This window comes from Microtus ochrogaster, chromosome 2, assembly GCF_000317375.1.
Source record: "Microtus ochrogaster isolate Prairie Vole_2 chromosome 2, MicOch1.0, whole genome shotgun sequence".
Lineage (NCBI taxonomy): Eukaryota > Metazoa > Chordata > Mammalia > Rodentia > Cricetidae > Microtus > Microtus ochrogaster.
Window position 1 is genome coordinate 89,796,162 of NC_022010.1, and position 26,351 is coordinate 89,822,512.

Genomic DNA, 26,351 nt, shown 5'->3' on the forward strand with positions numbered 1-26,351 from the left:
AAAAAAAAAATCATTTTTCTTGATGTGTAGAAATATGTATGGTACATCTATTTTTGCTCTGTATCCACTAGTACAAATAAAACACTTATCGTTGTTATCTGCTAGTTGCAGATGTTAGATAAACTGGCTCATCAAATAATAAGTTCATTAAGTATATGAAAAACAAATGCTTAAAGCCTTATGTATTGTTGTTTTGCTTTGCGATAAAACTTGGTACAGTGCTGACTTTTGTGAAAATAGTAAATGCAGAAATAAGGGTATAGTAAACTGTAAGTAGCTTCTCACATCCTCTGCCTCAATTCATTAACTGTTTATAATGGGCACCTAAAGTATATGGATGAAGTTCTTTTCAGAAGCAGTATGCTAATGTGCCAAACAATTCCAGCTATAGTTCCAGCTGCTCAGGTGGTTGTGGTAAGATCACTTGAAGACACACATCCCAAGTTAGTGAGGAAATTACAAGAGACTCCAACAAAATAGGAAGTTTATGACGTCAAAAAGATTTTCAGAAATGTTAGTATTCTGAGAGCACAGTCTTAGAAATTTGCATTCCAACATTGAAAAAATATTGATAAACACCAACATAATCAAGTATTTAATAATTATTACAGACAAACGCAGAGGCCAGAAAACAACCTTTGGTGCCATGATCAGAATAGCTCTCCACCTCCTCTGAGACAGCATCTGCTATAGGTCCAAAGCTCCCCAGCTAGGCTGACAGGCTAGTAAACTTCATGGTTCCCATGTCTCTACATTCCCAGCAGTTGGTTAAAACTTACACCATTTTACATGACTCTTTCTTAAAACAATATGGTTCTGAGAAGCAAATTGATCTCTTTGTGCTTGCAAGGCAAGTGCTTTATCAGCTGAGTCATCCGCCAGCCCATAAAGTGGCCTTTAAAGTGATAAATATATGCAATTAAGGAATTTTGCAATGTTTGCTTTATATGAGTGCAACATGAGACTTTAAAAATTAAGGTAATGCACCATCAATTTATGAGTGACAAATTAGAATAGAAAAATGGTATGTGTATTCTACTCAGTTGATCATTCTGTTATGTTGTTAAAGCAACTGAAAGTTTATGTTTTACAACCATTATATGGTTGGCGTTAAGAGCAAAATGCAACACAGTGCAATATTAACTGCATCACAACACTATATTAAGCTGAAAATTAACCATAGATTAAGTCATGTATATATGAAAAGTATGTTCATAATTATACTATGTTGATCATTTTCTAGTTTTTAGGATTTGCTTTGAATTTATAATTTTTGCATAAATGACCATAATACATTATAAACCATAATGTAAAATAATAGCACGGCTTCCCTTGGGGATAAATTTAATAGTGGATATAATTCAATTTAAATAATGAATAATTTCTGAGTACCTTTTCTTATTTTCTACATGATCTGTTGCTATCTTTATTTATAATATAAAAATTGATAATTTTTATAAATACAAGTCATTTTGCCAGCATATTTTAGTCCAATCTTATTTTTCTTCTAAAAACAAAAATTTTAAACATATTTTCAAGTTTTTATTCCTCTGGGACAAATCTGTCAGTCTCATAAATTTAAAAAAAAATATGTTTTCTTATGATGGAAAGACAACCTTTAGAAGTAAAATATTAAAACAAGTTTTTCTATGAAGTTTAAAATATCACAATGAGTCAGCTTTAAAATCTTGCATCACCTATTAACACATGAAATAAATTTCTGAAAATGAAGCAGGAGAATGCTGCAACTTCCTAAGGATCCTTTCATTTGAATTTTTTATTGATTTTAATTGAGCTATACATTTTTCTCTGCTCCCCTCCCTTCTTCTACTCTCTCTACCCTCTTATGGTCCCCATACTCCCAATTTACTCAGGAGATCTTGTCTTTTTCTACTTCCAATGTAGATTAGAACCATGTATGTTACTCTTAGGGTCCTCATTATGTCTAGGTTCTCTGGGATTATGATTTGTAGGCTGGTTTTCTTTACTTTATGTCTAAAAGCCCCTTATGAGTGAGTACATATAATATTTGACTTTCTGGGTCTAGATTACCTCACTCAATATGATGTTTTCTAGAACCATCCATTTGTCTGAAAATTTTAAGATGTCATTATTTTTTCTGCCATATTGTATTCCATTATGTAAATGTACCACATTTTCCTTATCCATTCTTCAGTTGAGGGGTATTTAGGTTGTTTCCATGTTCTGGCTATGACAAAAAATGCTGTGAACATAGTTGAGAACAATGTTCTTGAATTCTTAATTACCTCCATTAATCTTTCCATGGACGTTGTGATTCCCACTTCTCAGTATTAGAAAGATAATTATTAAGTTTCAGTGTACTTCAACATACATAAAATCTGAATAGAACACCATATTCTGGTCAACATAGTCATTGGTAAAAATAACATATATGGGTCTATGGGTCTTTTCTTGTGATTTTTTTTTTTCAAGACAGGGTTTCTCTGTAGCTTTGGAGCCTGTCCTGAAAAACTGTTGCCCTTTAAAGTCTCTTTAAATAGCTTTTCTGGGAAATTATGTCATAAATAACACTCAATATTTTGGTGCTGGATTTTTTTTACTCAGATCTCTCAAAAAGAGAAACTTCCACAAGTTCCTGTAAGCACAGTTTGTTTCCTGCACTTGAAAACAGATTATATGAAATGCAGGGGACAAGCACACTACTAGCTTTGCTGTTAAAACCCAAAAACCAAACCTAGTTTGAGGAAAAACTTCCTCATTGATAGAGCTAGAGGTGAATGAGCCCTGGTTTTCATCTTAGAATATTTGAATGTTTCCTATATTTCAATCCCTTATCTGACTTGAATGGAATATACTTTGAGCCATTTTGTATTAATTTGGCATTGCCAATTGGTATCCTCTACACAAAATAATGTATTTTTCTTGGAAGAGACACAACATAAATTCAAAGACTGAAAATTATGCCTACTAATCAATTTTGTTTTCATTTCCTTACAGCACCTTCTCTAATAGGTATGATGAGGAAGGACTGGGCATCCCAAAACAGCCTTGCTCTATCATGGCAAGCACCTGCTTTTACCAATGGAGCTATTCTGGACTACGAGATCAAGTACTATGAGAAAGTAGGTCTCATTTAGCACTTTCTAAAACTCTGAATTTGCATACATATATGCATAGGCATTTACATTATATATTGTTACAGTAGTTTAGAATAAAAATCTGTTTTTCTCTGGCCTAATTCCATAATCACTGTATCTTTGACTCCTCTCTAACATCCCATCGTGCTCATAATTTCTTCATTAGTTTATCTCGTTTTATGCCACATTAAAGTAGAGAGTACCAGATGCTCATGTTTTTCAGGACCTACTCTAGGGAGGTTTATAATATAGCGATAATTGATAACGTCTCTAACTTAGAGTTTTATTGTTCTAACATTGTCTAAAATGCTACCAAGAAGGAACAGGAAGACCAAATTCCTATGGCCTAAGTGAATGGGCAGCGCGAGAGTTTCAACAATAAGTTTACTATCACAGTCTACCATAATTGGAACGGATAATTTAAAGGGTAAATGAATTAAATGTCTTTATATTCAGGCCTGCCCATTTATTTTATAAAAAGCTAGTAAGACCAACTTTACTTTAAAAACAATCTAAATTTTATTTTGTTGTTCTGAATTATTCTCAATTATTATAATTTCCCAAATCATAAACATCCTTTACTTTACTAAATTTATAATTCTGCTTTGTGCTATTCCTTACGCCAATTATTTACCATTATGACATTTTGGCATAACTATTGCAAGATCATTTCTGATATTCCTTTGCATTAGTAATAACACTTTGAAAATATTTATAAAGACAGAATTATTATTTTAGATAAAATTTGCATATATTTTCTTGGGTTAAATATACGAATAATATGACTTAGACTTCTAGAATTTATCAGAAACAAAGATATTTTTAAACTTTCCTATTCAAGGTTTGCGTTTTAATCTGATGAAATAACTGAAATAACTGACCATAGATTCACAGGGGAAATGGCATACGTATTTATTACTATGCATCTTTGTATAGGAGGTACAGGATGTGTAAAACTAAAAGACTACCCCAATGGTTGCATCTTAATTCATATCAGAAGGGAAACAATAGATATAAGTGATACAAGAAAGGTAGAAAATGGATTTTTCCATTGGATCCAAATAAGAGACAATGACTTCTGTCAGAGTTCCTCTGGGCTTTGAATGCTAACTTTTCTGTATCATCTTCCATGATAAATGTTTATTATTCCTTGGTTAAAGAAAGTTCAATACAAGAGTTAGAGATCTAGTCTTTGGAAGATAAAGGATTTCCCTGTACTTGCTGTTCCATTAGTGTTATCCACTGGAATCCCAAAGCAGTATATAGTGGGCTGTCATTTTCTATGTCTGAAGGGGTAAATCATAAACACATTAAAGTCTTCCCTAAAGAAATATAAGGTAGAAGTGGAAATGGAACCCATTCTATTGATGAGCCAGTGTACTCTGAATCAAGGGAAGACACTTTATATCTATAGGCTAGCTTTGAAAATGTTATAGCCTGAAGCATGTAGTCAAAGAAAATGTGTTTGTCTATCTGTTTGTCTGTCTGTCTGTGTGTCCCACTAGTTGAAACATATCTTCATGTACTCACAGTGCCTGCTTATCCAGAAAGCAGCATGCACAAATATATACAAAAAAATTCAAATACAAAACATTTGTTTCAGGAAAGTATTCTGTGTTATATTCTACACATATAAAAATCAGTGGTGGGTTTTGTGGTCATTTATCTTTACAGATTTGGGGTTGGATGTAACCTAAAATTTTTCCAAATAAACCAAAGGCATAATCAGAAAAAAGCATGTTTATTTAATTAAAAATCTGAAAACCACCGATTGTGAATTGTAGTAATTAACGTGATACCCATATTGACTTCATGGGTCTAAGTTTTACTTTGAAGTTGGAAAAGAAATTCTTTGGGGGGGGTGGGAAACAGGTGTTTGTTTTAAAAAGTATGCTATTGGGCCAGAGATAATAGATTAAATATGCAGTTGGAACCAAAGACTTCTAAACTATGTTCTGATTTTGTCTCTTATTATGCTTTCAGCTGGGTGGGGTCAATACATGTTTTTTTTTTTATTTAAAAGTCACATTTACCAAAATGTACATGAATATACCAACTTTCTCATGGTTGAAAATATTAATTATAAGCAAACTTAAAGTTAAAATTGCCAAATCAGTATTTAAAAATCAACTATTAGATAAGCCTTAGGAAAATAGTCTTAGCCTGAAGCCTGATGCAGAATACCAGAACAAGAACATAGGTAAGCAGCATGAACAAGTAAAATGTTATTCTTTCTATACATTCAAATAAGCAGGCAAACCATCAAATGTTAAAATAACCTAATCCTGCAAATAAAGCTCAAAATAAGTGACAGTATTACATTTTTTCTGTGTTATGACTTCACATTCTAAAATTACATTTCACATACCTGCATCTAAAATACGGTTTTTCCTCTCAAGAAAACAATTTTGTAAATACTAACTGGGACAGCTTACAGTAGAATTCCATAAAATTACATTTTTTTCATTAGTAGTAGCTTAAATACGGTTTAGTAAACCCACACACAGAGAAGCATAAATGTTCCCATATATTTAGAATGCAAATATTCCCCCACATGTGTGCACTTGTGTGCAGTTATGCATGTAAATGAGCAATAGAAGATGAGTAGATGTACAGGTCTGCATCAGGTTTGGTTATTGGTAAGATTATGGAGAAAGTTGGACAGATTGGGCAGAGTGACAGAGGGAGGAAAAGAGAAAGAACTAGTAATACACACAGGTATGAATAGGCATATGCATGGGCCCTAAGCAGTTTTAATATTTATTATTAGTAATTATTTGACCAAAAGATACACTGATGTAAAGCTTTTTGTGCAAATGATTAAGTGAAATGGTCTCTAGGGGAACTGGAAATGAAAGCTGGAGGCCAAAGAAGTAAATGGCAATCGAGTTCATGCTGATGAAGTCACTCTCTGGAGTATAAACAACTTCTCAAAGAGTGTTCTCTGCTAACAAAGAAGGAGGGCTTCCTTAGATGGTTCCAGCTGATCTTTCGTTACAGTTAGTGGAATCATATGGGTGACTGGAAAAAAATTAGAAATGCTTTTAGTTCTCTTCTAGTAGCTTTAGTTCCCCAAGTTTAGATTCATAGAAAAAAAAGTGAAAAATCCAAGTCTTTAAATAAAAAATAGATGGGAAAAACTGGAAGAAAAATTGATTTGGGTGATCTGTTGGGATGCAAACTATTAAATAATGTATAAAAGTGGTCAAGTAGCTGTTGGAAAACACATCCATGACTCTTTTGTTAACATGCAGGTTCTTTTTGGGTTTTAGTACCCATACAAGTGTCATGACATTAGATTACACATTTTACTCAAAATTGTAGAGGGTGTCTCTGACTCCTTTGCCTCTGCTTGGAACCCCTTTCCTCTACTGGGTTGCCACAACCTGCCATGATTTGAGTGTATGTGCCAGGTCTTGTATTTTGTTAGTCCATACTTGGTGGATAAATCTGGGAGGCCTACTCTTTTTTCTTTCTTTACTTCTTTTTTTTAAAGGGAAACACAGGAGGAGTTGACGTGGGGGAGAGCGGGGAAGAGCGAGGGAATGGGAGAAGTGGAAAGGAGAGGATGTGATTAATGAGATAAAAAAAAATAGATACAGTAAAGTATCTGTGGATCTATAAATTGGTCCACAGAGCAGCAATATTTTCATCATTTTAAGAGGGATTTGGAATGCTTTGTTATCTTCTGGCTGTTTAACATACGTTCTCCTATAAATAAGAAAGAAATTAGTCTTCTTAGGAAAAAAAAGTATTCACAAATACCTGAAGTTAAACAACACATAGTCGCTATCAGTCAGCATCCTTTCTTACAGATAGTGACTTATCAAAAAGAAGCATTGGACACTGGGTACAAGGATTGGAGTGAATCTCAGAATTTAGCTACTTTTACTTCACTGTTAATCTTTGTTACCTTAATGGTAATCAAAACCCAAGCCTTATATATATTATGCAAAAAACATACCACAGTACACCTCCAGCACCAGGCCTTAATCTTGTTTCTCTGTTTGTTGTTGTTCACATATAAAATAAAGGTTGATAAAGCAATTCCTTATAGTCTGAGATAATTCTAAAAGGAAAAAAACAGAAGCAAAAACTAAGATGTGGATATCAAAAACAGACAGACAGACAGATAGGTAGGTAGATAAATAGATAGATGATAGATAGATGATACATAAAGACAGATACATAGATAGAAAGAAATGGTGATTGAAGATGGATAGACACAGACAGAAATAGATATCACTGTCTCTCTCTGGGTGTGGTGTGTGTTTATATGTCTATGTATGCATGCTTATTTGCATTCTGAGAGTAAAATATGGGAAATTAAACATATTTCTTTTTTGGTTGTAAGTAGTGAATTAATTATGCATCCCAAGTTTTTTTTTACTTTTTATAATTCAAAAGTATTTGATTTTCATTTATTTTAAATTCACTGCCTTAATATGAAAAGAACATTATGAAGATTATCAAAGTTCAACTTTTTAATTTTCTGTTTTATGTATCTTCCATCCAAAATTTATTGTGAGTGTCTTGTTAATAAAACCTTTATCTTATCTGCTCCTATCATCTCAGTCTTCACCTGAAAATGATGCAAAAAGTCACAAGAAATCACATTCTCTATTCCATACTATACGAACCATTCTTTTATTAGACAATTTTATGTCACTATAGCAAATACTTGAGGCTAAGCATTTTATAAAAGCCAAAAACTTACTTCTAGGAATAAAAAAGCTTGAGATCTAGTTCTCAGAATGTTCAAAAGAGAGAGAAAGAGAGAGAGACAGAGAGAGAGAGAGAGAGAGAGAGAGAGAGAGAGAATTGAGGTAGTCTTGAGCATCTAGTCAAGCTACAGTATGCTGATGATCCTTGATGTCTCTTACTTGATACACTTCCTTTCTATAGACTTGCACCCTACTACTGAGACAGGAGCAAAGCACTAGTGTGTTCTACCTGCCTTTGAGTCATTATTCCATTGTCCCGATGTGGATCATTCTAACCATAATAATTGCCACTAGAAGGTCACCTGCTTATCTTCATCTACAGAAATGCTTTTCATTCTTTACTACATGACCAGGTTGAAAATCCTTCAAGTTCCTAAATTCTGTTTCCCTTTGTATTGTAAATTCTACTTTGCTATCATTTCTTTTTATGAATTTGAAATATGTAGCTAAAAGAAGTCACAAAGAACCCTAAAGCTTTAAAGCTCATATATTTCTTGCACCAAATATTCACGTTCATCTATTCTTAAATTCTACTTTCTATGTGCCGTGGGCATGAACATAATTCAGCCAAGTTCTTTACTAGTTTATAAGAAGAATGGCCTCTCCTTCAGTTTCCAAAGCATTCTTTCTCTTTTTTCTTATGACCTGTCTGTGCACATTCCCACCACAACTCAGAGCACAGGCACCTAGTCAATCCCTCAGAAACTTCAAACCTTTCCTATCTCTTGCTTTTTTTGCATTCAATCTCCTTAACTTTCTATTTACAACAATCTAGTTCTCTTCTTTGCCTGTGTGTCCAAATTATCCCATCCACTAGCCATCATACAATTTTTTCACCTGTATTTATGTATTTGAAGTATTCATGCTACTTTATTTTATATAAGTATATTAGAATTCTAAGGTCCTAGTCAGTACCTCTAAGATGGTATCTAAATGCTGCAGCTTCTAGAAAAGAAAGAAGATATGCCATGATGGAAGAATGAAAATGAAAAAAAAAATGGGAACAGGGCATTGAACATACTCTTTAGTCACAGCATTAAGTTTGGGTTTGTTATGAAAAGTCAGTACCCACACCAGCGATAGATTCCACTCTGCTGTCCACAAAAAATACCTTTCTCTTACTGGGCCTGCAATGCTACCGCATGTCAAACATTAAGATCATAGCATTTTTCTATTTTTTTCCTTATCACTTTGCCTGTTCTGCAGGATTTGCAGACAGTGTATCATGGGTGTTTGTTCTCTACTTCATAGGCAGCCATGATTTCCCCATGTTCTCTCATCATAGAAGGACAAGGTAACTCTCTGGGATCATTTTAATAAAGACAAAGGTGTCATTTTTGAGGCCTCTACTTGCATAACCTAATAATTTCCCTCAGAAAGGGTATCCTATTATCAGTTGTTTGAGGTTATTATTTCAACATATAAACAGTCTGAGCATGATTTGAAATCAGTACCTACCTAAAATAATCTTAGAGTTATTTATATATTTATCAGATGGTCCTAAATCATTTATGAAATTTTAGATCATTTGGCTTACATCCTTCAACCTCAATCAGTGACTGGCAGGGTATTTTTACTTCCATCACATTGTAGCTGAATTGAGAAAATGGTTTTTTTGTTTAGAATTCATTTATTATAAATTGAAACAGCATTCAATCACTGCAAAACTGCATCTAATAATTTAAAAAAGTATAAGAGAAGGAGTGTATGTTTCAATAGTGTTCTGCTTTTGTATGTTCATAAGCAAGATTTACATACAAATGTCCATAAGTTGAGAGATGATCCTGTTGATAATGAGAATGCAATCATATGAGGGAAGGGATTTTTTTTATTGTTATATCCCGACTACAGACACAATCATGTATACAGTGGATAGACAAAACTGCTGACCAGTTATATTTTAGGTACTTTGAAGTATTTGGATGTATTTAATAATTAATCATATTAACAACCACTTGAAGTAAATAGCATTACTTTTATCATTTAACTTATGAAGAAACAGTCACAAGGAGATTGAATAACTTTATCATATCCAGCAGGTGGCTGCTATGGCTGCCCAGGTTCTCCGGCATCACAATAGACACTCAGAAAATTCAGGCTTTTGCTGATGCTGATTTTGTAGCTTCCCTGAGGCCAAAGGCTGATTACTCTCTGTTGCCCTTTTGCATCCACAAAAAAATGGCAGCAATAAAAGATGCCTATGTCACCAGGGTGCTATACAGCTCCACTAATTACCAACTGGTAGCTCATCTTGCGAACATGAATCCCCTACAACAGTTCATTATTCTTACACTCAGTATTTAAAGACACTGACTGGGAAATTATTTTCATGAAGTATTCTGGTTAATTTTGACCAGTCAGCAAGTCTTTGATTGTGTTTAGGAAAACACATTGTGAGAAAGGAAACAGTTCTCATACCCAGATGATCAATAAGTGTCTGAATACTATATTATAAGAAAGTAACTGTTATCTTTCATCCAAACACAGAAACAGCTTTTTAAGAGCATTAATTAAAAATATATAACATCATGATCTTAAGAACTATATTATGGTAAGGTGAAGGACTTGCAGAATAATCATTATGGGAATTATTTTTAGTACCAGCCAAGAGTAACTTGATGTAGACACTTTTGTGGGCAAAGTAGATACTTTAGAAGGTCAGGACTTTGGTCTGTTATAAAAGCCATATCCAGTCCAGCATCACACTCTGCCTGATGTCTGTTTCTTTCTTTCTGTTTATTTTACTTTCTCTACATATTTTTTTGGCGCAAATGATCATTGAATAAATAACCCTTTGTTGTTCTAAAGATGTGTAATTGCGCGCTGTTTCCTGACCCTCGAGGGTGGTCTCTCTCTCAAGGTATGGGTCTCAGGCTGGACCAGTCATGTAATAACCACTCCTACAACTTCAGTGCCATCTTTACCCCAGCATATCTTTTAGGCCAGTCATGGGTCAAATCATAAGTCAAAGGCTTTGTAGCTGGCTTGGTATCCCAGTCATTTCTCTGGAAAAATTGCCTGGTTACAGAAGCTGGCCAGTTCAAGCTCTGTATCCCCCATTACTACGAGTCTTTACTGGAGTACCATTATAGATTCTTGGGAATTTCAATGGTACTAGGATTCTAGCTGATCCCAGAGAAACCCCATGATTCCAGTGTTTCTCCCTCTATCCTCCCTACACCTGAATCCCCCAATCTGTCTTCACACTATAAATCTATCCCAGAGAGATTCATGTGTCCCCAACAGCCCCTACCTCCCACCCCCGTGAGTCCTCATTGTTACCTAGCCTCTCTGGGTCTTTGGATTTTAGCATGGTTTTCCTTTACTTTACAGTTAATATCCTCTTATAAGTGAGTACATACCATATTTGTCTTTCTGGGTCTGCGTACCTCACTCAGGATGTTTTTTTTTTCTAGTTCCATACATTTACCTGCAAATTTCATGATGTTATATTTTTAACAGCTGAGCAGTGCTTCATTGTGTAAATGCACCATCTTTTTTTTTTGTCCTTCCTTCCATCCTTTGGGTATATGACCAAAAGTGTTACAGATAGGTCTTAAGATAGATTGGTTTCCAACTTTCTGAAATTTGGAATATTGATTTCCAAAGTGGCTATATAAGTCTGCACTCCCACCAGCAATGAAGGAGTGTTCCCATGCTGTACATCCTATCACTTGCATTTTTTTATCTTAATCATTCTTACAAGTATAAGATGGAATCTCAGTGTCATTTTGATTTACATTTCCTTGATGGCTAAGGCTCATGAACATTTTTAAGTGTTCCTCAGCCATTTGAGATTCCTCTGTTGAGAATTCTGTTTAGATCTGTGACCCATTTTAATTGGATTATTTGGCCTGTTGATGTCAAGTTCTCGAGATTTTTATGTATTTTGGAGATCAAACCTCTGTCACATGTGGGGTTGGTGAAGAACTTTCCTCACTCTATAGGCTGCTGCCTTGTTCTATTGACAGTGTCCTTTGCCTTACATAAGTTGTTCCGTTTATGAGGTCCCATGTATAGAACCAAATATGACTGACAGGATATTTAATGAAATGATTTCATTATATTCTGCTATACTTATAGATTGGTGCCTTACCCAACTGTCAAATTGTCATTAGAAAGGCTTCATTCAGCAATTGAAGGCAACAGATGCAGACCCACAGCCAAACACTAGGTGGATCTCAGGGAATCCTGAAGAAGAGGGAAAGGAAGAGTTGTAGGAGCCAAAGGGATCAAGGACACCATTTGAAAGCCCACAGAATCAACCAACTTTGGCTCCTAGGGTCTCTCAAAGACTGAACCAACAACCAGGGAGCCTGTATGGGCCTGACATAGGCCCTCTACATATATGTTAAATTGTTTAGCTTGGTCTTCTTCTAGAATTACCAACAATGGAAGCACAGGCTATCTCCGACTCCTTTGCCTGATTTTGTAACCCTTTTTCTCATACTGGGTTGCATTGTCCAGCCTTAAAACAGGGAGAAGTACATAGTTTTACTGCAGCTTGGTATGCCATGTTTGGTTGCTAGCCATGGGAGGCCCATGGAGAAATCTTTCTGGAAAGAAATGGAGGAGTGAGGAGGGAAGGGAATGTAATTGTAATAGGGGGAATGAAAGCAGAAGAGAAGGGGGAAACTGCAGTTGGGATGCAAATAATAATAATCTTATTGCCTCATTATCTAAGATGAGCAGTAACCTCAAAAAGGATATATAATCAGTAAGTATACATCATCACTTTCATAAAATTAGGTGAAGCTGTTCTGATACTAATAACCACATTAAAAATCCTTTTTTAAAAAAAATGTATATTATTATTTAATGTATTTTCTTTCCTATTCTTTCTTTCTGATTAAGTTTTCTCTTCCTTTCTAGCAAGGTTACTCTTACCTCCATCCATGACTTAGGTACAGAAACACGGTCTTTTTCTTCTACATCATCCTTCCTTTCCAGGATCCTGCCTCATTTTTTTGTGGACTTTGATGTAAGCTTGTTTCAAAAACAAAGCATGATAATTGAACAAGGATTTAAGAATGGTAGCACTGTATAAAGAAGAAATAGAAGCCATTACTCATGTAGGATTTTAGTCAAAATGCAGATTATGATTCATCTGGTCTGGAAGACAAATTGGGAAAATAGGATGAGATCTTGTATTATTACATTTATAGGTGATGCCAACAATACTGGTCCATATACCATCCTTGAAGTTGTGTACCTCTAGAGAATTTACCACTCTATTGTCTCATCTTATTAAGGATGGATGAAGGGAAAATAGTTACAACCCTTTGGGAATGCACACTAACTTACTTGTATGACTGTATTTAGTGACTGAGAACACCATAGATATTACATAATTAGTATATCAGAACCTAAAGTGAGATAAATGTGGTACCAAATTGGTTTTAGATACAACTTAGAGTTTCTAATAAAATCAGATTTCTTGAGCTGGTAAACATATCCTTTGTATTCTTTTTACTTCTTTTCTTCATCTCTTATTTGTTGCAATGTCCACTGCAGAGAAATTTGTTATGAACATTTGGTACTAATTAAAATAACATTACCTGAAAGGAAATGAACATCAAGGGAACACACTGATACAAAGACTCATTATAGAAATTTCATATCAAATTTCCATATTGTGTAGAAAACATCACACTCTCCATGAAGCTCTGCCTTGCTTAGTGGGCCAGGGAGTCCCTACGGTGCCTAGAGCAGAGATTCTCATGGTAACAAGATTGTGGCTGATGCCAGAACTGCAGCCACAACAGCATCTGTCTGCTGTGAACATGGAAGGACAGAAATTGAAAAGACATATACTATTTCATTACGGCTAGAGACTGCACACACACAAATGACAAAAAATTGGGCAGTTGTTCTAGGTTTAAAATTTTTCCTATTTCAAATAGTTGTACCATCATTGGCTTAAGGAACAAACTCTTAAAAAATTATATCATATAATTTGTATGTTAAAGACAGTATATCCAAAATAGGGAAAGCCAAAACTAATTCAAGTAAGTGTAATTTCCTTACCACTTTAAAATATGTTAGGAGAAATTAATTGTGTTTATTTCCTAGTGGTATGCTGTGGCTGTGGCTTCTGTAAAAAAAATGCACAGGAAGTCGGGAGCATTTCTCAAATGCCCTAGATGCTTATTTTAATGTGGTATAGATTTAAACAAACCGATATCTAAATTTATAGGCAAATCTAAAGATTGTAAACATAATGAATATCATATTGCATGTTCTACTTTCTTAGAAGAATGAATTAATAAACATTTAACTCTAGCAGGGAAGAAACTATGGGTGGCCCAGAGACATAGAATAGCAGACTTCTTGTATAAAACTACATATGATAGTTATTACTCACACTTCAGCTAACTTGCTATATCTCATCCTCTTCAAAACTACATATGATACATGCTAAAGTAATAATCAGTTCTTTTCATACCCCTAGAATATACTTTGTAAATTGCTTCTCATCACTCTCATGAATTCTGGTTTATGTTTTGTTTGTTTGTTTGATGAGATTAAAATAAAACAAGTCATGTTCTATTTCTGACATACTGTTCTTGCATAATTTTATTACTTGTGTTATGTACCACCTTTCTGTGCATGGGGATAGGAAAAAATAAGGAAAAATAAGATAATCAACACTTTTAATGAAAATATGAGAAAATTTAAAAGTGTAATTAAAGGGAGTTACATCCCAAATAGGAATAAAATATTAACTCAAATTTTCTCTGCAATTAAATAGTTTATATATTTACCACAACATTCATGGAAAATAAAAAGCATAAGACTACCTAATATTATGAATTATTGACTTGAATTTTCAGTTTTTCTTAACAATTCCTTTGGTATGAAAGAAAGGAAATGATGCAGTACCGCACTGTGTTTGAAGAGTAGAGCTTTGATAGCTACAATAGACACCAGTGGCTGGGAAAGACAGGGAGAAAATACTCAGATGATTTGCATTTCTCTGATGGCTAAGGATGGTGAGCATTTCCTGCAGTGCCTTTCAGCCATTTTAGATTCTTCTGTTGAGAGTTCTTTGTATAGATTTATACCCCATTTTTATTGGATTATTTATTCTTTTGATGACCAATTTCTTGAGTACTTCATATATTTTGGAGATCATTCTTCTGTCTGATGTGGGGTTGGTGAAGATATTTTTCCCATTTTGTAGGCTGCCATTTTGTTTTGTCGACCATGTCCTTTGTTTTACAGAAGTTTTCAGTTTCAGGAGGTTCCATTTATTAGTTGTTTCTCTCAGAGTCTGTGATACTGAGGTTATATTTAAAAAATGCTCTCCTGTGTCAATTCACCCAAGTGTACTTTCCAATTTTTCTTTTATGATTTTCATTGTAGTTGGCTTTATGTTGAAGTTGATTTGACTTGAATTTTGTGCAACTCTGAGATTCCATCTTACACCTGTAAGAACAACCAAGATCAAAAACACTGATAACAGCTTCTGCCGGAGAGGTTGTGGGGTAAAGGGAACACTCCTGCATTGCTGCTTGGAGTGCAAACTGGTACAGACTCTTAGGATGTCCCTATGGCAATTTCTCAGAAAAATTAGTAAACAACCTTTCTTAATACACTTAATACACTTTTGAGTATATATCAAAAGGATGCTCAATTGTACCACAAGGACAAGTGCTCAGCTATGTTCATAGCTGCATTGTTTGTCATAACCAGAACCTGGAAAGAACCTAAATGCCACACGACAGAAGAACGGATAAGGAAAATGTGCTACATTTATAATGGAGTACTATACGGCAGAAAAAAAAAAAAAAAACCTAAAAATTGCAAGAAAAAGGGGGGAACCAAAAAAAAACAAAATGAAGGAAGGAAACCAAAAAAAAAAAAAAAAAAGACAAAAGGAACCAACTAAAAAAGGCCTTTAAAAAAAAAACAAAAAAAAAAAACCCGCAAATCAAAAACCCAAAAAAACCAAAAAAAAAAGAAGAACCCAAAAAAAAAAAAAAAAAAACCAAAAGGGAAAGAAAAAAAAAAAAAAACCCCCGAAGAAAATGGGAACAAGAGGAACCCGGGAAAAGGGTGAAAGGGAAGGGAAAAAGAAGGAAAGGAACAAAAAAAAAAGGAAAACCCAAAAAAAACAAAAAAAAAAGAAATACTCATATGAAGTTCTTACACTAGTGTACACCAGAAATCATGTTTTTGTAAAAATCAGTTTTTCAAAGTACTAAAACTGTGGTTTCTTTTCCTATTGGATTTCCAGTCTTCAGAATACTTGTTCTAAGGAAGAACAAGATCACAAACACAAATGTACAAATATCCTCTAAATTTCCGATATACATTAGGAAAATGTAAACAAACATCCTAGAGGATGGGGTTTTTTGTTTGCTGTAACATTATCACAAATTCAAATATTAGTTTTTAAATAATTTATGAAAATATAATGTTGCTTTGGGAAGTCAAAAATAGAAAGCAAGCATCTTTTGTAGTCTAAAATAAGGATAAAGCCTATTATATATTATAGTTTTAGATTTTTGTATAAAAATAAATGCAGAACTATCTAGGACAGTGGTTTTCAGCCTATTGGTCACACCCCTTTTGGGGAATTGACTGACTCATTCACAAGGGCCACATATCAGATATCCTAAATATCTGATACATTAAAATTGATAATAGTATCAAAATTATAATTATGAAGAGCAACAAAAATAATTTATGATTGGGGATTACCACAACATGAGGAACTATAGGAAAGGAACACAGCATTAGGAAAGTTGAGAACCACTATCTAAATTGTATTACCTAATGCATAGATTTTTTTTTAAGTTTTCTTCTATCTGTATGGGTATTTTGTCTACATGTATGTACGTCTTGTGCAGGCCACGGAGGGCATTGGATTCTCTCGAACTGGAGTCACAGAGGATTTTTGAGTTTCACTGTGGGTGCTAGTAATTGAACACAAATCCTCTGGAAAACCACCAGGGTTCTTAGCAAATGAGCCGCCTTGTCACCAAACTTCTTCTTCCTGGGTTCTTAATGTGTTGACTGAGTTTTTGTCTAGTTAGAAAGATTGGTTCATTTCAACTGCAGTTTAAAGTATGACAATGCTTTTCCCTGTTGAGACCCAATACTGTTTGTAGCTAGAAGTAAAATATGATTACCAACTTAGTAATTTGTTCTCTGATACTTATTGCACCTATCATCAATCAGATACTTAGTAAATCTATGTACTTAACAAGGAAACATTTCTTTGCATGAGTTTAAAACCTACAATTATATGAAGAAACTTCATGAAGCTTTGAGAGAATTCCTTTAAGAGGTGTTATAGCTGTTCCCAGAGTTTCACTACTGACCTCTATTTTTCTTCCCCAATTCCTTAGAGAAATATAGCAGATAAAATGAACCACAGTGAAAGTCATGTACTATAGCATATTTTCTTGGTAGCCAATCATAAATGTAAGGGACTTTCCACATTGGAAATACCCTTTTCCAATCAATGATTTTTCTAAATGGTGTGTGAGGCATATGAGTGTGTGTGCTTGTAGGGTTGGAGGTGTTATGTGGGTGGGTGAGGGGTACAAATGTGTATGTATTGTGTGTGTGAAAGTGATATATCTGTATGTTTTGTGTGTTTAAACTACAGAACATCTATTAATATGTTCAAACCCTTTAAAGATACTGTAATGAAAAAAAATCCTTGAAGAACTATGTGAACTGCCGTATGCCTGTCCTGTCTAAGCTGATTTGTAGATTTCACCTGTAAAAGGAACTCTAATATCTAGTGTTTGCAGCATATTCGAAGTTAGGAATCTCACCATGTTGGAACAGAGAAACTCTGCTGCAAGGCCAAAGCCCATCCCATTCCACCTCTCTTTCTGTGGGTAAGGTACACAGAAAAAAATTAAACTAAGGTATAGCTAAAATATTTAAATGATTCTAACCAAGGAAATTATTTTCCTGGTTTTGAGTGAAGACAGATGACTAAAGGAGGTGTATTAAAATGTAAACTGAATCATGCAAAAGTCAAAACAATACTATTGTTTACTGAGGGCAACTCATCTGTATTAACTCACTTTGGGATAACTTACTTAACTGCAGGCTTCATGAGTGACATCTGTGTCATTCATGATGACCACTAGACTTCAACACCTAACTGGCAACAGTAAGAAAATGCAATAAATTTGCGGTTAGATTCTGGTGGAGCATACAAAGTGACTCTGGTCTCTGTTCTTTTGTATTTCATTTATGATTTGTTGCTCGTTTCATTGATTAACATCAACATTTATGAAACAAAGCACTTGAAACATGTAAAAAATATGGTTTAAATTATAAACCAATTGAAAATTAACAGGCTAGTTCAAATACCTTGCAGACATTAGATGAGCCTTTAAAATATTTTTGCCTAAAATTCTGGCAACTAACATAAAATGGACATATTACATTATTTTTAAATATTTTTGTAACACTTTGACAGTCAAAGACAACCATTCTTACATCACACAGACCTGGACTGAAATTCTGATTTTTAATATTGATTTTCCCAAATCAAAGGTTTTAGTTTCCCAAACCTTAAATTCCTCACCTGTTAGGAAAGTGCAGTCTAACAACTATATAAGCTATTTATGTGCAATGAATTAAGAAAGCTTCAAGTATGAGTCTTTTTATTTACTGTCTATTATCTCTGGATATATAGCATCCATCTAGTGTTCATCTTGTCCAATACTGATATTAGTAGCAGTATCAATACCAGCTTAATTATTGTGATCTAAGGGTCTCTAGAAATTTTTATTGCCCAAACAGAACGATGCTTAACCAAGCTACAAGCAGAATCATCAATAGATTTCTTGTTTTTCTTTAGATGATAAAGAATCAAGCCTTTGGGTTTAAACAGAGTCACTAGTCTGTAAATTGTAAAAAAGCTACACGAACATTAAACAGCTAATTCAGCCAAGAGCATGATGTTATTTTTCTTTAAATGATTTTTAACATAAATATGTGGCGGCATTCAAATTTTAAGAAAATTCACTGTATATTACCTTTGTTTTCAATTCTACTGTATTGGTTTCCTAATGTTGCACAATTTATTATAAAAAATCTTGGCCATTTTAGGACAGCATTGTCTATCTCACAGAATATATGTGGGTCAGTGGTGTGGGAGGTCCTTTGGTCTATGTGTTGCTTTTATTGTTTAATGAATAAAAAAAAAACTTCCTTGGCCTGTTGACAGGGCAGAACTTGGGTAGGCAGGGAAAACTGGACTAAATGCTGGGAGAAGAAAGGTGGGAATAGAGATACCATGGAGCTGCTGCCAGAGTAAGACATGCCAAAACTTTGCTGGTAAACCACTGCCCCGTGGCAATACACAGATTAGTAGAGATGGGTTAAAATAAGATGTAAGAGTTAACCAATAAGAAGCTAGAGCTAATGGGCCAAGCAGTGATTTAATTAAGACAGTTCCTGTGTGATTATTTCAGGTCTAAACTAGCTGGGTGGCAGGGACAGGCAAGTGGGCCCCCCAAATACAGATTGGGGATCCACAGGTGGTTGAGCTAGATGGCTCTGACTGAAAATACCATGGGCTGCATGAAGGCTCAGCGACTGGGGATCGTTCCTCAAGTCCACTTACATGATAATCAGTGGGAATCCTCATCAATACACCATATAGCTTTGATCATATTTGAGAGTATAAATACAAGAGACAATGACTACAATGTACTTAATTACTTGGTCATGGAATCTAATCATGGTATAGCAGGTGATTGTATGTAACTGTAAATCTCGGAGTTGGGATATTGGGGCACAGTCTTATATGCCATTTACTGCATCAGGCTTATTGGGGGTAATGTGATGCTTCAGGTTAGCTTTCAAATAAAGCAAATGCTATGAACCCACCCATGTCCTTTAAATTCTATTTAAGAGATTTCAATGATAAAATCATCTTATTTTTCAGAATTTCTCTGTTAATCCACTTTAACATCACATATAATAAAGATATTTTTTATTTCTAAGTACTGAGTCATGTCATTTAAATAATACATATGTGATGATTTCAGCATCTAAAATAAGTGAAATGAGCAACCCAAATAAAATATCAAGCTAGCAAGTCATAATGCTACTTTTTATAAAAGCTAAGCAGAACATCTTTTGCCTGGGGTCATATATTCAGCTCTAAAGATTATTTTTGCCTTGCATCTTGCAAAACCTTAATATATTTTAATAATTAAAGTACACTGAATTCCATAAAAGCATAATATTCTATTTTTATACATGGTTCAAACTAACTTTGCTAATAGGAGCCTTCTCTCTATCTACAATTATTCACAGATAATAAACATATTTAGGAGAATAGCTGATATTATGTAAAAGTAAAATCAATTAATTCCCAAGCATATATAATATATAATATTATAATATATAAGCCAAAACATATACGTTCTCAGAATCATTTAAAGATAATGCATTTGCTTTTTTAGCAGATCAATAACAGTTATTGTATAAAAAAGTAAATGCTATGCAACACACTTGAATATAGAAACAATAGTAGATCAATGTGTCACATCATAGTACAAAAATATTAGTCAAAAGATCAGAACATAAATCTGTATGTGTGTGTGTGTCTTTGAGAGAGAAGAAGAGCAAGTTGGAGAGATGGAAAAGTGGAAAAGAAGGGAGAACAGAGAAAGAGAAAAAGACATTTAGGTATTTAAATTCTCATTTTTTCTCTCTCTTCCCATATGTGTATTTCTTTCTTCTCTCTCTCTCTCTCTCTCTCTCTCTCTCTCTCTCTCTCTCTTTCCCTTTCCCTCTCTGTCTCTGTCTCTGTCTCTCGACATATACATACATATGTGTTTAGAAACAAGCATTAAAAGTGATCAATCCCTAAAATATTCTTATCTAGGTCTTTTTTTGTCATACTTAAAGAAAATTTTATGTTTCTAATTTAAATTCAATTAACAATTTATTACTTTGTCTTTTTCCTTTCCACTCTCCAGCCTCTTTCAGCTATAGATACCTGAAACCCCTCTCATGCTCCCTGACTCTCAAGTTGTTGTGCATGTATATGTTTATGGACAACTATATATAAATACAACCTGAAGAGACAAGTGGCCCTCATTGCAACCATGTACACATCAAATGCACATTAATCAAAACTACTGTACACAGAGGTCTGTGTTGCTTCTGCTGCAACCAGTTTTCTGAACCCTGTGATATTATTTGCTTCATCTTCTATGGCTGCTAATCAGCACATGCCTTTACAAAAGAAGTCTTCTTTAGAAAAAGACTGACTTTCCTAATTTAGAGAGGTACTTAACATCTTCAAAAGATGCATCAGACCTTCAAATTTTAGGGACAAAATAATTACTATGAAGTGTTCTGGGAGTTAAACTATTAAAGCAAAAACTCTTTCAGCCTTCCCTGCATAGTGAGTGGTGTATAGTAAGTTCTTCATTTCCCAGCTTTCCTCTTATTATCCTCATTCCTCAAGGGAAAGACTTAAGTATCTTAGATTCTCAAATGAGGAGGAAAAAACCTCAATCTGTATTCTATTGCAAATAAGTAGAGATAATTATGAAGCTTCTTTGGCCAAATATAATTTTTGCCTTGAAGAGTAAAGCTAAGTCCCTTGCAACAGCCATTATTAATGATGCTCATATAATTACTATTTGAAAAAAAGGATATCTGCCCAGAAAAATCAATTATAAACCACCAAATGTTCCTTGGACTTCTCAAAGAAGTTCTATGCCTAGTGTCCCTCATGACCTCTCCATTAAGAGACTGGCTGGCTATGCTCCTAATGGTTGCATTCAATTATTTAGAGGGAATCTCTATGCTTTTGCATTTCATATTAAAATGGCCAGAGATTTTTTTTTTTTTTACTATCTGCCTTGCAGAACTAAAGGCTCACTATGGAGAGAACAGTCATCTGATTGGTTTTTCTTAAAGAAAGAAAGAAAGAAAGAAAGAAAGAAAGAAAGAAAGAAAGAAAGAAAGAAAGAAAGAAAATGTAATTGAGTCCCCTACCATTAATGTCGCTTGTCATAGAAACATGGTGACTTTTCCATCATTGCAAAACTACAGGGAAAATAATAATTTTAAAAGTCTAATGGAAACCAACTAGTATGAGCAGCTGTATTTGTCAAGACCTGTTTTCCTTTAGGTCATCACACACTGCTTTTCTTAACATTCTTCTCACTTTTTATTTTACTTTTTTTTATTGATTTTTTTTATTGAGCTCTACATTTTTCTCTGCTTCCCTCTCTGTCTCTCCCCTCCCCTTCAACCATCTCCCTAGGTCCCCATGCTCCCAATTTACTCAGGAGATCTTGTCTTTTTCTACTTCCCATGTATGTCTCTCTTAGGGTCCCCATTGTGATTTGTAGGTTGGTTTTCTTTGTTTTATGCTTAAAAAGCACTTATGAGTGAGAACGTATGATAAGTGCCTTTCTGCTTCTGGGTTACCTCACTCAAAATGATATTTTCTAGATTCATCCATTTGCCCGCAAAATTCAAGATGTCATTATTTTTTTTCTATTGTGTAGTACTCCATTGTGTAAATGTGCCACATTTTCCTTATCCATTCTTCAGTCAAAGGGCACTGAGGTTATTTCCAATTTCTGTCTATGACAAACAAAGCTGCTATGAACATAATTCAGCACATATCTTTGTGGCACGATTGAGCATTCTTTGGATATATATCCAAAAGTGGTATTACTGGGTCTTGAGGAAGGTTGTTTCCTAATTTTCTGAGAAATTGTCACAAAGGGGCTGTACCAGCTTGAATTCCCACCAGCAATGCAGAAGTGTTCCCTTTACAACACAACCTCTCCAGCATAAGTTGTCATCAGTGTTTTTGATCTTGGCCGTTCTTCCAGGTATAAGATGGAATCTCAGAGTTGTTTTGATTTACATTTCTCTGATGACTAAGGATGTTAAATATTTCCTTAAGTGTCTTTCAGCCATTTTAGATTCCTCTGTTGAGAGTTCTCTGTTTAGGTCTACTACATTTTTTATTGGATTATTTGTTCTTTTAAACATTATTCTTCTAATCTCAGTTGATGATCATCCAACATTAATTAGGCAGTTTTGCCAAGTGAAGGAGTTAATCTGAAGGCAAATGTAAGCTGTAGAAAGACTTCATGAAATTGCAAAAACTATTCCAATGCTACTCGTGTTGAGGACAGGATAAGAATTTGTGAAGGGTGAGACACTAATGTTGAGTGGAGATGCTAACGTGAGAGGAAACACTAACATGAGTGGAAACACTAATGTGAATGGCCACCTGGTGTGGAATACTTGTTTAACTAAATAACGATATGTTACCCTTGTTTACATTATAACACCCCATTTGGTATTTTAGCTAGAGACCAGTTTATGACTTGCCTTCTGGCGGGTCTCCATAAGGCTGCCCTACAAGTAAACTAAGATAAACTCTTAGAGGTCATTCAGGATACAATGGAAAACTCTTCTTCATTTTTAGAATGCTTCATTAAGGCTCTGTTACAATATACTAACTAACTCCAGAGACCCCAGAGGGCAGAGAGTTCCTCATGACTCACTTTTTTTCTCAGAGCTTCCCTGATTTAGGCATCTAGAGAAAGGCCCCTTGACCCCACAGGCAGAAGTCTTAGAGTTGGCTTTTAAGGTTTACCATGCAAAAAATGATAAAAACCCATAACCACAAATGTTAAATGCTAGGCACGGCCACACAACCAGCCAAAGCGAATGACTGTTCTATCTGTGCTGTCCATGCTGCTCCCTTGCCAACCCTCACCACCACTGGGGCTTGACAGTTGCCAGGCTTGTATTTCAAATGTGGTAAAACTGGGCATGTCCTAATCCTTATATTGGTCCCATGAGACCTTGTTCAAGGTGCAATAGGGAAGGGCACTGGGCAGTCAATTGTCCTCATGCATATTGTGGAATGGAGACATCAAAATCAGACAATTCCCAAAGAGAACTTCTAGGTCTGGCCATGGATGATGAGGCAGCCTGGGCTCCTTTGACCTGACCACAACCGTCACCTATGCTAGGGAGTCACGGTAAAATTTCATGGCATCAGGATGATCCATCTTTTTTCTCTTGGACACAGGAGCCACATACTGGGTACTGAGGGAGTTTTGGTGACCTACCCCTTCTTTTAGTTTCCCTATTGTTGGGGTAAGAGGAAAGCCTTATTTACTTTATCACACCCCACCACTTAATTGTATATTTTCCAGGGTATTTATCTCATTCATTCATTTTTAGTCATGCCAACCTGCCCAGTATCTCTTATGGGAAGAGACATTTTTTTAGCTAAAGTGGGAGCTTCCATTAAGGGGAAAGGAGGGATTGGTTTAGGGGAGAGAAAAGGACTTGGTCCCCAGTTTTAATTGGAGATGAGCAGGGGTTGGCACATGGTTGAGGTAGTGAGTAGTCAGTAAAATCCCATAAGAGGGAGAAGAGATGGTGCAACAGTGGGGAGAAAGGTGATCAGGGAGGGGTGAAGTTTTAGGTGAGAGGCCAGGAGTTAGATCTGGCCGTCTATACATGAGTTCAAAGGGTGAGATGGACAGGGGCTTTTTTGGAGAGAGCCTGGAACCTAAAAAGAGCCAGAGGCAAAAGCTTTACCCAGTCAAGGTAAAGTTCCATTGACATATTAACATTTTTAAAAGAATGGTTAGTTCATTCTACTTTCCTTGAGGACTGAGGATGGTATGGGATATAAAATGCCAGGGAATGTTAAGAACCTTAGATAAAGTTTGAGAGATCTGGGAGGTAAACTCTGGGCCATTATCTGACCAAAGAGAGGTTGTGATTCCAAACCAGGGGATAATTTCTCAGAGAAGAACATCAGAAACTGTCTGGGCCCTCTTGTTAGTGATGGGAAACACTTGAAGTTGAATCTGGGATTGCCTTGGAGACTCAAAGATGTCAGAGATGCCAGAATCATGGGATACCTGCCAAAGGGAGTCAGTCCATGGGAAAGAAGTGTGTTGCAGTCAACAAAGCTGAAAGCAGTTGGAGATCTGAATAGTGGCTTGACATCAGAAATGGAGATAGGGATCTTAAGGTTTTCCCAGAATTTTCCTGGGCTTGTTTTGGTCCAGGATTTCCTCACTATGCTCCCTTCCCTATGTTTTGGAATGGTGAAGTATATCCTCTGCCACTGTATGTTGTAAGTATGTGATCTGCTTCTTTCTTTTGATTTTCACAAGTTATTAGAGTTAGGAGAGTACCTAAATCTAAGAACAGACTTTGAAATTTGGAATATTAAACATTGTTGACATTGCTATAAGACTATGGATACTTTGAAGTCATACTGAATACATTTCTGTATTATGTTATGGCTACAAGTCTATGGGAACTAGGGAGTGAAATGTAGTGGTTTGAATAGGAACGGCCCACATAGACTTTTGCATATGAATGTTTGGCCCAATGGGAGTGGTACTACTAGAAGGTATGGCTTTCTTGAAGTAAATGTAGCCTTGTTGGAAGAAGTGCACCACTGTGGAGATGGGTTTTAAGGTCTTATAAGCTTTTGTCTGACCAGTGTGATACAGTTTTTGTCCTGATGCCTGCAGATGAGGTATAAATCTCTCAGCTCCTTCTCCAGCACCATGTGTGCCTGCGTGCTGCTATGTCCTGTCAGGATGATAATGGACTATACCTCTGAAACTATATGCCAGCCCCAATTAAACATTTTTATAAGAGTTGTCATGGTTGTGGTGTCTCTTCACAGCTTTAGAAACCATAACTAAGACAAACAGGAAGTATTTGTTTGTTTCTTTCAGAGGAACTTGTTAAGAATTTGTCTCTGAACCAAATTGCAATGGTTCGTACTACTACAAGCTACAGTACTGTTCTGTTCATTCTACTTCATGCTACACTATGGTTCCCGCCTATACTTCATGTACTACAGTACTACACCTGTAACATACCACTACACTATAAGATGGTTCATGAGCCTCAGGCAAGGGCCTGTTGGAGATTGACACACACAGACACAGAGATGGAGACATGGTTCATCCTTGAATTCCCCAAGAATACCCCCTTTGCTGTGTTTCAGGGCAGCTTATATAGGGATCCTTAACTGATCGCCCTGCCCCAACCAAACCCACCAGAAACCACTCCCCTGAAAACAGGAACTCCTGAGGGTCTCCTGCTCAGAGCAGCTGCAAACACAGGAAAACAAGGCCAAGGCGGTAGACAGGTACAGGGAGCATAGGTCCCTCGGGTAAGCCTGCTGCTCACTCCACAGACTCATGGGCATGCAGAGTCAGGAACTACTGCCGCCTTCTCCTTGCCCCACCACCAGACAGGCAGCCAAGCGAGATATGAGCCGCTCTGGCTTGCCTCAGTTCCAGCATTTGTTGCTGAAGTTGCCGATGCTCCTGGCACTGCAGCAATGTCCTCCTCAGCATCTCCCTCAGCCCCACAACCTCTACTAAACAATTTTGGGAAATTTTGGGAACTACTTCCTGCTGTTTATTGGGTGAAGTTTCTTTGGGGGTATTCACAGTGACATTTCAGGGGTCTTTGTTGTAGTATGCGC

At 35.6% G+C, this 26,351-nt stretch overlaps 1 protein-coding gene across 3 annotated transcripts in view; it reads left to right on the forward strand.

Annotated features, from left to right (window-relative positions):
• Epha6 (EPH receptor A6) overlaps window positions 1-26,351 on the forward strand; it is a 918,005-nt gene that overhangs the window by 551,829 nt on the left and 339,825 nt on the right. For all 3 annotated transcript variants that reach the window (XM_026787030.1, XM_013353099.2, XM_026787032.1), the window contains one exon: window positions 2,980-3,104. In XM_026787030.1, coding sequence (XP_026642831.1) covers window positions 2,980-3,104 — 125 coding nt within the window. The remainder of the gene's footprint in view (window positions 1-2,979; window positions 3,105-26,351) is intronic.